Source organism: Plecotus auritus (assembly GCF_963455305.1).
Source record: "Plecotus auritus genome assembly, chromosome: 7".
NCBI classification, from domain to species: Eukaryota; Metazoa; Chordata; class Mammalia; order Chiroptera; family Vespertilionidae; genus Plecotus; species Plecotus auritus.
Genome location: NC_137774.1, coordinates 36,675,883 through 36,689,223, shown reverse-complemented (window position 1 = coordinate 36,689,223; position 13,341 = coordinate 36,675,883). Strand labels below are relative to the sequence as shown.

The window sequence follows — 13,341 nt, the reverse complement described above, 5'->3', positions numbered from 1 at the left end:
AGCTTGTTTTTAAGTTTGGTTATGGCAAATCCAGAGCACCTGTTGTCTGGATTTTATTTATTTATTTATTTATTTTAGTCTTCTCCCGAGATATTTTTTCATTGATTTTGAGGGAGAGTGGAAGAGAGGGAAATACAGAGAGAAACATGGATGTGAGAGATGGGTTGCCTCCTGCACGAGCCCCTACCAGGGTCTGGGCTGAGGAGAAGCCTCAACCAAGGTATGTGCCTTTGACCAGAATTGAACCCGGGACCCTTTGGTCTGCAGGCCAGCACTCTATCCACTGAGCCAAACCAGCTAGGGCTGGATTTTTATTTATTTATTTATTTTTTACCTCCACTGTTAAGTAGGTAACTTTCTGGGGACTTTACCCAGTTCCCGTAGAATAAGATCTCTCTACTCTGGCTGGTGGGAACACAAACTATTTTCAGCCTGTATAAACTGTGGGACTTGTTCAGCTTACTGATCTTTGGTGGTTCCTTCACTGACCTCGGAGTTTTACTGCGTACAGATTGGGACTCAGTCAAAAACTTGGGGCAATCCCTTCAGAGATCTCTTTCTGTGTATCTTCCTTTTCTTCACACAATTTCTAGTTGCTTTGGCCTCTTGAACTCTAATCTTTATCTCTTCAATTCATTGAGCCTGTTGGGCTGTTTTCCTTACTCCTCCATGTTTGTGCTGCAGCTTGGAAACTGCCACTAGGCAGTAAGCTGGGGCAGTTGTGGGGCTCACTTTATTTGTTTCCCTTTTCTCAAGGGTCATAGTCTGCTACCTGTTTGCCAGTTTCCCAAAAATATTGTTTTATATATCTCGTTTACTTTTCTAGCTGCTTATAGTAGGAAGGCAGTTTCTGAGATCCCATTAGTTTTTATTCCCTCCATTGAAAAACTTTTTTTTTTAATTTATTGATTTGAGAGAGGGAAACACCCATCTGTTGTTTCACTTATTTTTGCGTTCATTGGTTGCTTCTTGTATGTGCCCACAACCTTGTCGTATCTAGATGACACTAACCAATTGAGTTATCTGGCCAGGGCCTCTCCATTAATTTTTAAGACTTTTTTCTCATCCCTTCTTTTCCCACTGCCCACTCTGGGATTACGACTCTTTTTGGTCTTTTTTTTAAAATATATTTTATTGATTTTTTTACAGAGAGGAAGGGAGAAGGATAGAGAGCCAGAAACATCGATGAGAGAGATACATTGATCAGCTGCCTCCTGCACACTCCCACCTGGGGATGTGCCCGCAACCAAGGTACATGCCCTTGACCAGAATTGAACCTGGGACCCTTGAGTCCACAGGCCTATGCTCTATCCACTGAGCCAAACCAGTTAGGGCTGGTCTTATTTTTATTAGATGTTTTTATTGATTTTACTATTTTAAAGATATTTTTACTGATTTCAGGGAGGATGGGAGAGGGATAGAGAGATGGAAACATCAATGATGAGAGAGAATCATTGATCAGCTGCCTCCTGCACACCCCACACCTGGGATCGAGCCTGCAACCCAGGCATATGCCCCAACTGGGAATCAAACCATGACCTCCTATTTCATAGGTTGGTGTTGGGCTGTTTTTATTGATTTTAGAGAGAGAGGAAGAAAGAGGGAGAGAGAAAAAGAGAAACATTGATATGAGAGCGGAACATCAATCAGCTGCCTCCTGCAGCCCCTGCACTGGGGATCGAGCCTGCAACCCAGCATGTGCCCTAACAGGGAATCAAACCAGCAACCCTTTGGTGCATGGGACAACGCTCAACAAACTGAGCCACACCGGCCAGGGCTTTGGTCTTATTTTAACAGTGTTTATATTGCCTCAGTTTTTTTTAATTGAGATAAAATTCACACTTTAAAGAAGTTATATTTGTATTGATTTCAGAAAGAAAGCGAGAGGGAGAGACAGATAGAAACATCAATGATGAGAGAGAATCATTAATCGGCTGCCTCCTGCATGCTCCACATTGGGGATCGAGCCTACAACTCAAGCATGTGGCCTGACCAAAATTGAACTGTGACCTCCTGATTGATAGTTCGATGCTCAACCATAGAGCCACGCCACCTGGGCTGAAATTCACACTTTTAAAGTCTACAATTGAGCGGTTTTTCAGTATATTCATAATATTGTGCAGGTATTGCCACTGTCTAATTCCAGAACATTTTCATCACTTCCAAAAGAAATTATCACTCACTCCTATTGTTCCTACTCCTAGCCCCTGGCAACCACTAATCTACTTTCTGTCTATATGGATTTGTCTATTCTGGATTTTTCATATAAATGGAATCATACAATGTATGTAACCTTTTTTGTCTGGCCTCTTTCATATTTTAGCATATATTAGTATCTCAGTCCTTTTCATAGCTAAATAGTCTGTCATATGGATATACCATATTTTGTATATCCATTTGTCAATGGATGGGCATTTAGGTTTTCCCCCCACTTTTTGAGTATTAGGAATAATGCTACTATGAAATTTGTGTACACATTTTTGTGTGGACATATATTTTCATTTCTCTTGAGCATATACCCATGAGTAGAATTGCTGGGTTATAAGGTAACTCTGTTTTAACCTTTTGAGGAATGGCCAGACTTTTTCAAAGTGGCTTTATAATTGCACATTCCCACCAGCAGTATATGAGAGTTCCATTTTTCCCAAATTCTTACTAACACTTGTCACGGTCTTGTAGCTGCTCTGATGGGTGCTAAGTTGTATCTTCCAGTGATTTTGATTTATATATACTTCCCTGATGACCTTAAGTTGAAATCTTTCTTGAGAACTAGGGACAATATAACTAACTGAATTAGTCTGTCATGTCTTCCCCTACACCAGTGGTCAGCATACTCATTAGGCAACAGAGCCAAATATCAACAGTACGATTGAAATTTCTTTTGAGAGCCGAAAACCGACTTCTGTGCATGGGCCACGAAGTTTCAATTGCACTGTACGTGCGCGCCTGCATGTGGTATTTTGTGGAAGAGCCACACTCAAGGGGCCAAAGAGCCGCATGTGGCTCGCGAGCCGCAGTTTGCCGGCCACTGCCCTACACCAATGGCTCATCTGTAATTTCTTTCCCACTATCTTCAGATTGTGAATAAGTGGAACACAGCTCTTATTGGCCTTATGACATACTTCCGGGAGGCTGTGGTGAACACACAGGAACTCCTGGACTTGCTGGTGAAGTGTGAGAACAAGATCCAGACACGTATCAAGATTGGCCTCAACTCCAAGATGCCAAGTCGGTTCCCCCCTGTTGTGTTCTACACCCCTAAGGAGTTGGGTGGACTAGGCATGCTCTCAATGGGCCACGTGCTTATCCCCCAGTCTGACCTCAGGTAGGACTTGGCTGAAAATCTTGCTAGACCTTAAGGGAAGGGGATGTTTCTTTATCTTTTAGGCTTTATTTTTTCTCTAATCTTCGTTGTCCCCCAAAACAGGTGGTCTAAGCAGACAGATGTAGGTATCACACACTTTCGTTCAGGAATGAGCCACGAAGAAGACCAGCTGATTCCCAACTTGTACCGCTATATACAGCCATGGGAGAGTGAGTTTATTGATTCTCAGCGGGTCTGGGCTGAATATGCACTCAAGAGACAAGAGGCCATTGCTCAGAACAGGTAGGTATCCAGGAGGACATAGCAGTCCTGTGGGGTGTGGAGGCATGACCTTTGAACTCTGCATGACATATTTTTATGGAGACAAGGAAGTAGGTTCTAAATCTGCCCCTGTTTATCCTTGGTCAGTAGGTATGCTTAACTCTTCATATAAGCACGTTTCACTTTGATCTTTTTTCTTTGGCAGACGACTGACCTTAGAAGATCTAGAAGATTCATGGGATCGTGGCATTCCTCGAATCAACACCCTCTTCCAGAAGGACCGGCACACATTGGCTTATGATAAGGGCTGGCGTGTTCGAACTGACTTTAAGCAGTACCAGGTACATGGAGGGGATAATGGAACAATTTCCCTGAATTAGGAAACTCCATGGCCGTCCTAGGACAGTAGGCGCTTAGAATTGTGACCATACTTTTTTTGCCATCTAGGTTTTGAAGCAGAACCCTTTCTGGTGGACACACCAGCGGCATGATGGGAAGCTCTGGAACCTGAACAACTACCGTACAGATATGATCCAGGCCCTGGGTGGTGTGGAAGGCATTCTGGAGCACACACTCTTCAAGGGCACTTACTTTCCTACCTGGGAGGGGCTTTTCTGGTGAGGATTCTCTTCTCCCCTTACAGTGACTTATTACAACTCTTTGAGCTCATCCCTTGTGTGCCTGTGATCTGCTATGATGTGTTCCAACAGCCATCCCCAGGAGGTCAACAGCACTCTGGGAGATGGCACGACATCACTTTGCCTGGTCTCTTCTGCTTCCCAGGGAGAAGGCCAGTGGTTTTGAGGAGTCTATGAAGTGGAAGAAGCTAACTAATGCTCAGCGATCAGGATTGAACCAGATTCCCAATCGTAGATTCACCCTCTGGTGGTCTCCAACCATCAACCGAGCCAATGTGAGTGTGATTGGTAGACATGGGAGATCAGAAGATAAAAACAAGTGTTTCTACTTCTTAATTATGTCTTGAGAACCAAAGTCTCTTGACCGCTAATGTAACTTTCTTTTTCCTGTCAGGTATACGTAGGTTTTCAGGTGCAGCTGGATCTGACAGGTATCTTCATGCACGGCAAGATCCCCACACTGAAGATCTCTCTCATCCAGATCTTCCGAGCTCACTTGTGGCAGAAGATCCATGAGAGCATCGTTATGGATTTGTGTCAGGTGGGCTAGAATTGAGGGGAGAGGATGCCATCAAAAGTCAGGTCACCTCTTTGGGTATAGGAAATCTACCCTGGAAACTCTGAGGATGAGACTTCGGTTGTGGTACCAGGTGCCACATTATCTTAAGTTCTACAAGCCTTTATTCTTAAGTGGGCTTCCATAGCCACTCACAACCTTTCCACCTTTGCCTCCAGGTGTTTGATCAGGAACTGGATGCACTGGAAATTGAGACAGTACAAAAGGAGACAATCCACCCCCGAAAGTCTTATAAAATGAACTCTTCCTGTGCAGATATCCTACTCTTTGCCTCTTATAAGTGGAATGTTTCCCGGCCCTCATTGCTGGCAGACTCCAAGTAAGTGCCTTATGACCCAGCCCTAGGCATCCAGGAATCTTAGTTTGTCTATTCTTCTAGCAGTATTACTTTAGGAATTATCCCTGCCTGCCTTTTCTTTCTAACTTGGAACCAGTGCTATCCCTGGATCCTATGGATACCCTCAGCCAAGTCTGCTGATTCTCTAAGGAGTTTTGCTGACCTGGAACTGGCAAGAGGGGTTGGTTTTAAGATTTAGATATAGTGATTGAGGGTTCTTGTGGTTGTGTCAGTGGCTTCCTGGAAGCCTGGACTCCTAACCTCTCCCCACCCTTAGGGATGTGATGGACAGCACCACCACTCAGAAGTATTGGATTGACATCCAGTTGCGCTGGGGGGATTATGATTCCCATGACATTGAGCGCTATGCCCGGGCCAAGTTCTTGGACTATACCACAGACAACATGAGTATCTACCCTTCACCTACGGGAGTGCTCATTGCCATTGACCTGGCTTATAACCTGCACAGGTAAGATGGGGCTCAGAAGCATGTGTTTTCCATCAGCACCACACTTTGACATACACGTGTTTTTTTAGTTTGCCCAGCTACAATGAGGTTTGGCTCTTTCCCCCTCTGTTGCTGACTTTCTTCCCTGTCTCTGTGTATATGAGCAGACACTTGTTAGCCTGGCCAACAGTCTTTTCCTCCTCTGTAGAGTTGCAGTTTGCCTTGTTCCTGAAGCTACCAGTCTGGTCTAACTTTTTATTGCCTCTTCCACCTTCATAGTGCCTATGGAAACTGGTTCCCAGGCAGCAAGCCTCTCATACAGCAGGCCATGGCCAAGATCATGAAGGCAAACCCTGCCTTGTATGTGTTACGTGAACGGATTCGCAAGGGGCTGCAGCTCTACTCATCTGAGCCCACTGAGCCCTATCTGTCCTCTCAGAACTATGGTGAACTCTTCTCCAACCAGATTATTTGGTTTGTGGATGACACTAACGTCTACAGAGTGACTATTCACAAGGTGAGAAGGGCTACAAGCATTGTAGGGGTGTGGGGCTCTAGGTGCCTGATGGAGGGTGATCGGGCAAGTGTGTGCATATTGGCATGAAGGCAGGATGGTTGTGTCTAGGCTGTACTAACTGATCTAATCATTCTTTAGACCTTTGAAGGGAACTTGACAACCAAGCCCATCAATGGGGCCATCTTCATCTTCAACCCACGCACAGGGCAGCTATTTCTCAAGATAATCCACACATCTGTGTGGGCTGGACAGAAGCGTTTGGGTCAGGTGAGCTGGTTAAAGGACAGAGGCTATAGAAATTTGTCTCTTAATCTTTGGTATGTGGGTGTGAGAGAAAAAATATTTCTCTTTGAAAGATTGGGGGCATCTCATTTGAACTTTTTTCCCCAAATTACTTAATTTGGGAAGTATTCTCCTGTAGGAGGTCCAAGAGTGTGTGAGGTCCTTCATTACCTACCAGCTGGTCTCTGCTTTCTGAATCTCCTACCTCTAACCTCTCTTGAACAGAGCTACCAAAAATTATCTTTCTAAAGGGAACAAGCATTCTTTTCTTTTTTGTAGAAAAGCAAGCAATAATGTATTGACCACAGCAAAAACACACCTAGGACAGTGAAACAAGGTCGGGCATAGAAGCAGCAACAAGAGAGCCCAGGCTGGGCTGCTTTGGCTCACGGAGGAGTCAGAGAAAAGGGGCCTTGGAGACAGGTTCAGAGGGTTTGCCTGGGGATGAATGAACTGCTGCTGTCCATTGCTCCCCTGGTTGCAAGTCTCATGGGGTCCCTTGGTGTTTAGGAAATAAGTGCCTGTAGGGAAAGAAGAGGGGGAAGGGAATGGCACGGGCATGCTCCCTGGAGGGAGTGCCAGGAACAAGCATTCTTAAAATGTCACTTTCTACCCAGCTGGAGTGGCTCAGTGGTTGAGCATTGACCTATGAACCAGGAGGTCACGGTTTGATTCCCAGTCAGGGCACATGCCCAGGTTGCAGGCTCCATCAGCTGATCAGTAATTCTCGTCATTGATGTTTCTATCTATCCCTCTCCCTTCCTTTCTGAAATTAATAAATAGTAAATCTTAAATAAAATGTCACTTTCACCAAATTTCTTTATCTCAAAGCTTTTGGTTGTCCCTCCTTGCTGAATTACCTCTTCTTTGGCTTCCTAGACACTTGATATCTGACTGAGCTATACCTTGTCCAGCCACAGTTTCTCTTCCTTTATGGCATGTTTCCTCGTGCAGTTAGTCTGGGATCCTAGTATCACAAAACCCTAATGTTCCTCTCCACCTTTGTGGCTTTGCTCATACATCTTTCTTTCTAGAATGAACTCTGCTCTTCCTCTGTTTATCACAGTCTTACTCATTCCTTAAGACCTCTTTCTGCAGCTCTTGATGACCGTTAGCCTTAATTTCTTTTGTCCCTGACATAGTGTACTATAATCAAACACCAGCTTGTATGAGTTTTATATAGCCAGCTAGGTAGAAAAACCTTTTTGGGCAAGGCCATTTGACACCTCTTACTTTACTTCCGAAGTACCTAACAGTGCTCAATAGTTTGCCCAGCTAGCGTGGCTCAGTTGTTGAGCGTCTACCTGTTAACCAAGAGGTCACGGTTTGATTCCCATTCAGAGCATATGCCTGGGTTGTGGGCTCAATCCCCAATGTGGGGCCTGCAGGAGGCAGTCAATAAATGATTCTCTCTCATCATTGATGTTTTTCTCTCTCCCTTCCTCTCTGAAATCAAAAATATATTTAAAAAAGAAACATAGTTCGGTTATTTAAAGACTGAATCTTCTGGTTTACCTGGAAAAGTGGAGACTCAATTTTTATTTATTTCCCTTGCTTTTTAGTTGGCTAAGTGGAAGACGGCTGAGGAGGTGGCTGCCCTGATCCGATCTCTCCCTGTGGAGGAGCAGCCTAAGCAGATCATTGTCACCAGAAAGGGCATGCTGGATCCATTGGAGGTGAGAGGTGGATGAAGTTAGAAGAAAGGAAGGCCGAGACCTGCAGGCTCTGTTTCTAATCTTGGATTTGATCTTGTCTCAGGTGCACTTGCTGGACTTCCCCAATATTGTGATCAAAGGGTCAGAGCTCCAACTGCCCTTTCAGGCTTGTCTTAAGGTGGAAAAGTTTGGGGACCTTATCCTGAAAGCCACTGAGCCCCAGATGGTTCTCTTTAACCTCTATGATGACTGGCTCAAGACTATCTCATCTTACACGGTATGAAGCTACCTCATGAAGAGGATCACTTTAAGAGGAGTGGGTTTGGGGCCACGAGAAAATCTTGTGCCTTGGTTTTAACCACAGGCCCCTTATGGGGGCCATTCTCACATCTTCAGCGTGTGGAAACTCTGCTCTGCATATCAAGTGGGTAGGGGGTAGGGGTTTAGCACCTTAGAGTTTGAAATCAATTCCTGGGTTCCATGACAGAATAGGATCAAGGAAGGGAAAGAACTTTTAAGTGTCTGGCCTCCCCCGACACTGCCTCATCTCTTTCCAGGCTTTCTCCCGCCTCATCTTGATTCTGCGTGCCCTGCATGTGAACAATGACCGGGCAAAGGTGATCCTGAAGCCAGACAAGACTACTATTACAGAACCACACCACATCTGGCCCACTCTGACTGACGAGGAATGGATTAAGGTGGAGGTGCAACTCAAGGATCTTATCTTGGCCGACTATGGCAAGAAAAACAAGTGAGCAATTGGGGGTGGGGAGGCAGATGGAAGAGACAAAAAGGGTGAAATAAGTGGTACAGTATACTGTTTCTATTTGTGCGTGTGCGCGTGTGTGCGCGCGTGTGTGTGTTTTAATATTTTTATTGATTTCAGAGGAAGGGAGAGGGAGAGATAGCAATATCAGTGATGAGAGGGAATCATTGATTGGCTGTCCCCTGCACACCCCTCACTGGGGATCGAGTCCACAACCTGGGCATGTGCCTTTGACTGGAATCAAACCTGGGACCCTTCATTCTGCAGGCCGATGCTCTATCCACTGAGCAAGACTAGCCAGGGCAGTTTCTGGGGGGTTTTTTTTAGCCTCAGTTGTTTCTCAAGAAATTGTCCTGGGAATTGTCTATAGAAGAAAGGAAGGCAGTGTCTTCAGGTAGTGAAGGAAGAGTCTGTATTTTGGGGCTTCATTCTGACTCTTGGACATTGTTTCTCAGTGGAGGCACTATTGCCATATTGAGCAGGGCATTTCTTTACTGTCCATGCATTACAGGAAGTTTTAACATCCCAGGCCCTGAGGTACCACTGCTAATAGCACACACATATCTTTCTTCCCTCTCCTTCCCTGTTATTGTGGGAACCAAAGGTGTCTCTAGATTTTCAAGTATCCCCCAGGTTGACTGACAGTACCAGCTCTGAGAACATGTTTCAGGGTTTCTGTTTTTGAGAATTGTCCTGCGCTAGGGCACTTTTTATCAAGGAAAAATGGGAGGTATAGATGCTGAGCAGGTTTGAGTCTGGCTGAAAAGTGCACCTGCACGGGGCCATCCTGGGGTGTGGCAAATCTTAGTATTAATGCATTTGCACTTCACACTTCCTTTACAAGTGTCACTTGAGGATTGTCTGGGATAATATGTGTTCCCACGTACCACCAAGTTACATTCTTGCCATTGAGGCATAAGTGGCCGAGGGGAAGGGATCCTTGTGTGACCCACACTGTCCCCACAGTGTGAATGTGGCATCACTGACACAATCAGAAATTCGAGACATCATCCTGGGTATGGAGATCTCAGCACCGTCACAGCAGCGTCAGCAGATAGCTGAGATTGAGAAGCAGACCAAGGAACAGTCACAGCTGACTGCAACACAGACTCGTACTGTTAACAAGCACGGGGATGAAATCATCACCTCCACCACCAGCAACTATGAGACCCAGACTTTCTCATCAAAAACTGAATGGAGGGTCAGGTACTGTAAGGGGCCAAAGCGGTAGGGATGGAAGGGCCTGCTGGGTACCTACAGTGCTTGGGTTGAGAAATGCTGACATTCCTACCTATTTTTAGGGCCATCTCTGCTGCCAACCTGCACCTAAGGACCAATCACATCTATGTTTCATCTGATGACATCAAGGAGACTGGTTACACCTATATCCTTCCCAAGAATGTGCTTAAGAAGTTCATCTGCATATCTGACCTTCGGGCCCAAGTGAGTAAGTGTGATCAGCTGGGCCACGGCGTTAGCCAAACATTTTATGTATATACAACTCACCTAAGGTTTCCTGGAACTTGAGGTTTCAAGATTCTTGGAAAAGTAAATATACAAGGACAAGAGGCTTGGTGCACAAATTTGTGCATGGGTGGGGTCCAGCCTGGCCTGCCCCACACAGATCGGGCTGATCTAGCCTGGGGGATTGAGGGCGGTTGGTGGGCCGGCCTCGCCCCCTGGTTGAACGCCAGTTGAACTCCTGGTCGAGGGGACAATTTGCATATTACTCTTTTATTATATAGGATAGCCAAAACAGTAAGGAGGGTTTTGACCCCCACCAGATATCAAAACATTATAAAGTTATGGCGATTAAGAGAATAGCATCTACACAGAAACATTCATGTGCATATAATAAATATGGTATATCAAGTCTGTAGGATTAAGGATGCCTTACGATATTGAAGCAATCAGAAAAAGGAATCTAGATCTCTACCCACACCACTTACAAAAATAAAATCCAGGTGGAATAAATATCTGAATGTAAAATACTTAAACTGTATAATATTAGAAGAAAACATTTATCACCTTAGTTTTGGGATAGCCCTCTAAATAAGACACAAAGCACAAAACCACAATCAAAGTGAATAACGTGTGTGTCTGTCAAAGGGTACCACAACAGATACCCTATAAACATAAATTATTTGCATAACCATAGATATAATGGATTAGGATCTAGAATAGGGAATTCTCAGAAGTTGATTTTTTTAAAAAGATAACTAGAAGAATGGGCAAAGAATACAGATGTAGTTCAGAAAAGGAACTACAGATGGCAAATATAATATGAAAAAATGCTCACCTTTACTAGTAACCAGGGAAATTCACGTGTTATAAGACACCATTTATGGCCTGTTTGATGAGTTTGAAAAGTTTGTTAATATCCTGTGTGGGTGATTTATAGGAGCACAGGTCCTCTTAACTTTGTAAAACTTAAAATACCACCTATTGCTGGTTTTAAAGAAGTTTTCATTTGTTTATGGATACTATACTAAAATAATCAACTGGGGAGCAGTGCAGATTCCTGGACCCCACTCAGGAGATTCTGATGTGGTCATTCTGAGATAAGGTCCATGTTTAATGTTGTGACCAAGCATCTAGGTGATTCTTTTTTTAACAACAAACAAACACGTTTTTATTTATTTCAGAGAGGAAGGGAGAGGGAGAGAAAGAGATAGAAACGTCAGTGATAGAAAAATGGATCAATTGGCTGCCTTCCGCATGCCCCCACTGGGGATTGAGCCTGCAACTTGGGCATGTGCCCTTGACCAGGAATCAAATGTGACCTGGTTCATAGGTCGACACTCAACCACTGAGCTACACCAGCCGGGTCTCAGGTGATTCTGATGTGATAGATTCTGACCACATTTTGAGAAACTTGTTCTTAAGGAAGGGAATGAAACAGGGCTAACAGCCCAGGTCTAGGCTGGTACTAAGAATCATTTTGACTCTGGATCCCCTTGTCTCCAGATTGCAGGATACCTGTATGGGGTTAGCCCACCAGATAACCCCCAGGTGAAGGAAATCCGCTGCATCGTGATGGTACCACAGTGGGGCACCCACCAGACTGTGCACCTGCCTAGCCAGCTGCCCCAGCATGAGTATCTCAAGGTCAATGGGGGTTTTCTGCTGCCAGGGTTGGGGAGGGAAGGCAGACGTTACCCTCATGAGTGGGATTCCTGTCTGCAGATAGGGCTTTAAATTGTCTTTTACTGCTCTTTGCCTATAGGAGATGGAACCCTTAGGTTGGATCCACACTCAGCCCAATGAGTCCCCCCAGCTATCGCCCCAGGATGTCACCACCCATGCCAAGATCATGGCTGACAATCCATCTTGGGATGGCGAGAAAACCATCATCATCACCTGCAGGTGGGCTTGAACCCCCATGGAAAGTATGAATGGGCCAGCATTGCAGGCCAGGACCCAGAATGGTGGCCTAAGCTCTGACTTTATCCTCATCCCTCTTTCAGCTTCACACCAGGCTCCTGCACACTGACAGCCTACAAGCTGACCCCCAGTGGCTATGAATGGGGCCGCCAGAACACAGACAAGGGCAACAACCCCAAGGGCTACCTACCTTCGCACTATGAGAGGGTCCAGATGCTGCTGTCAGACCGCTTCCTCGGCTTCTTTATGGTCCCTGCCCAGTCCTCATGGAACTACAACTTTATGGGTAAGTTGGGAAGCACGGGGAAGGGGATGGTCATCATCCTTAGCACTTGGGGGCCTGGCTCTGGTTTGGAGATGGCCCAGGGGCCCCAGCTGGGTGAGATAGGTGGACCTTGTTAATATTGGACGTTTTTATCTACTCCAAGGTGTACGGCATGATCCCAACATGAAGTATGAGCTGCAGCTGGCAAACCCCAAAGAGTTCTACCACGAGGTGCACAGGCCTTCCCACTTCCTCAACTTCGCTCTCCTGCAGGAGGGGGAGGTCTACTCTGCGGATCGAGAGGACCTGTATGCCTAGTTGTGTCCTCACCTCCTGCTTTACCCAACCCCCCCTCACCCCCCCCCCCGCCCCCCCGCAGACTAGCTGGTGACATTCATCAGCTTGCCCCCTTTTTCCTCTATTTTGTGCTTGTTGTTGTGTTGTTGACTCCTGGTGACCTGTAATCCTGAACAGAGTATAATAAATTTTGTATAAATTGGAGTTTTTGAGTTTTTCCCCCTCTGAGCTCGAATTCTGAGTGTAGGATTGGCAGGTGGCTGGACTCTGCCTTGAGGGGAAAGGAGGACCCCTCCTCAGGGGTTGTGGGGCTAAATATCCAGTAGACGCTGGGAACTGAGATATGGGGGTTGGGCTTTCACACTCCTGCCACCTTGACCATATTTACCAATCTTGCTCCAAAATACTTGCAAATCATCCCTTGGAGCAGTTGCCATTTCATGAGCCTGGGAGCTTGTGACTTGTTCTCTGCAACTGTGGTGCCTGCCTGGCCCCTTAAGCTTTATGTTACTCCTGGTCAGGGCACAGGCACATTCCTGGACAGTTGGCTCTCTGGCTGAGGCCAGTGACAGCCCTGCGACTCCTCACC

At 45.6% G+C, this 13,341-nt stretch overlaps 1 protein-coding gene across 1 annotated transcript in view; it reads left to right on the top strand.

The window, feature by feature from the left end:
• The window catches only part of PRPF8 (pre-mRNA processing factor 8), a 30,590-nt gene extending 17,634 nt beyond the window's left edge, over positions 1–12,956 (top strand). The window contains exons 25-43 of the mRNA XM_080677661.1: positions 3,078–3,325; positions 3,428–3,607; positions 3,792–3,927; positions 4,034–4,203; positions 4,370–4,499; positions 4,619–4,765; positions 4,960–5,120; positions 5,416–5,607; positions 5,866–6,103; positions 6,242–6,370; positions 7,948–8,061; positions 8,144–8,317; positions 8,598–8,791; positions 9,773–10,012; positions 10,108–10,249; positions 11,774–11,914; positions 12,033–12,172; positions 12,274–12,476; positions 12,619–12,956. Of these exons, the coding sequence (XP_080533787.1) occupies positions 3,078–3,325; positions 3,428–3,607; positions 3,792–3,927; positions 4,034–4,203; positions 4,370–4,499; positions 4,619–4,765; positions 4,960–5,120; positions 5,416–5,607; positions 5,866–6,103; positions 6,242–6,370; positions 7,948–8,061; positions 8,144–8,317; positions 8,598–8,791; positions 9,773–10,012; positions 10,108–10,249; positions 11,774–11,914; positions 12,033–12,172; positions 12,274–12,476; positions 12,619–12,773 (3,234 nt within the window). The 3' untranslated portion in view covers positions 12,774–12,956. The remainder of the gene's footprint in view (positions 1–3,077; positions 3,326–3,427; positions 3,608–3,791; positions 3,928–4,033; positions 4,204–4,369; positions 4,500–4,618; positions 4,766–4,959; positions 5,121–5,415; positions 5,608–5,865; positions 6,104–6,241; positions 6,371–7,947; positions 8,062–8,143; positions 8,318–8,597; positions 8,792–9,772; positions 10,013–10,107; positions 10,250–11,773; positions 11,915–12,032; positions 12,173–12,273; positions 12,477–12,618) is intronic.
• The last annotated feature ends 385 nt before the right edge of the window (positions 12,957–13,341 follow it).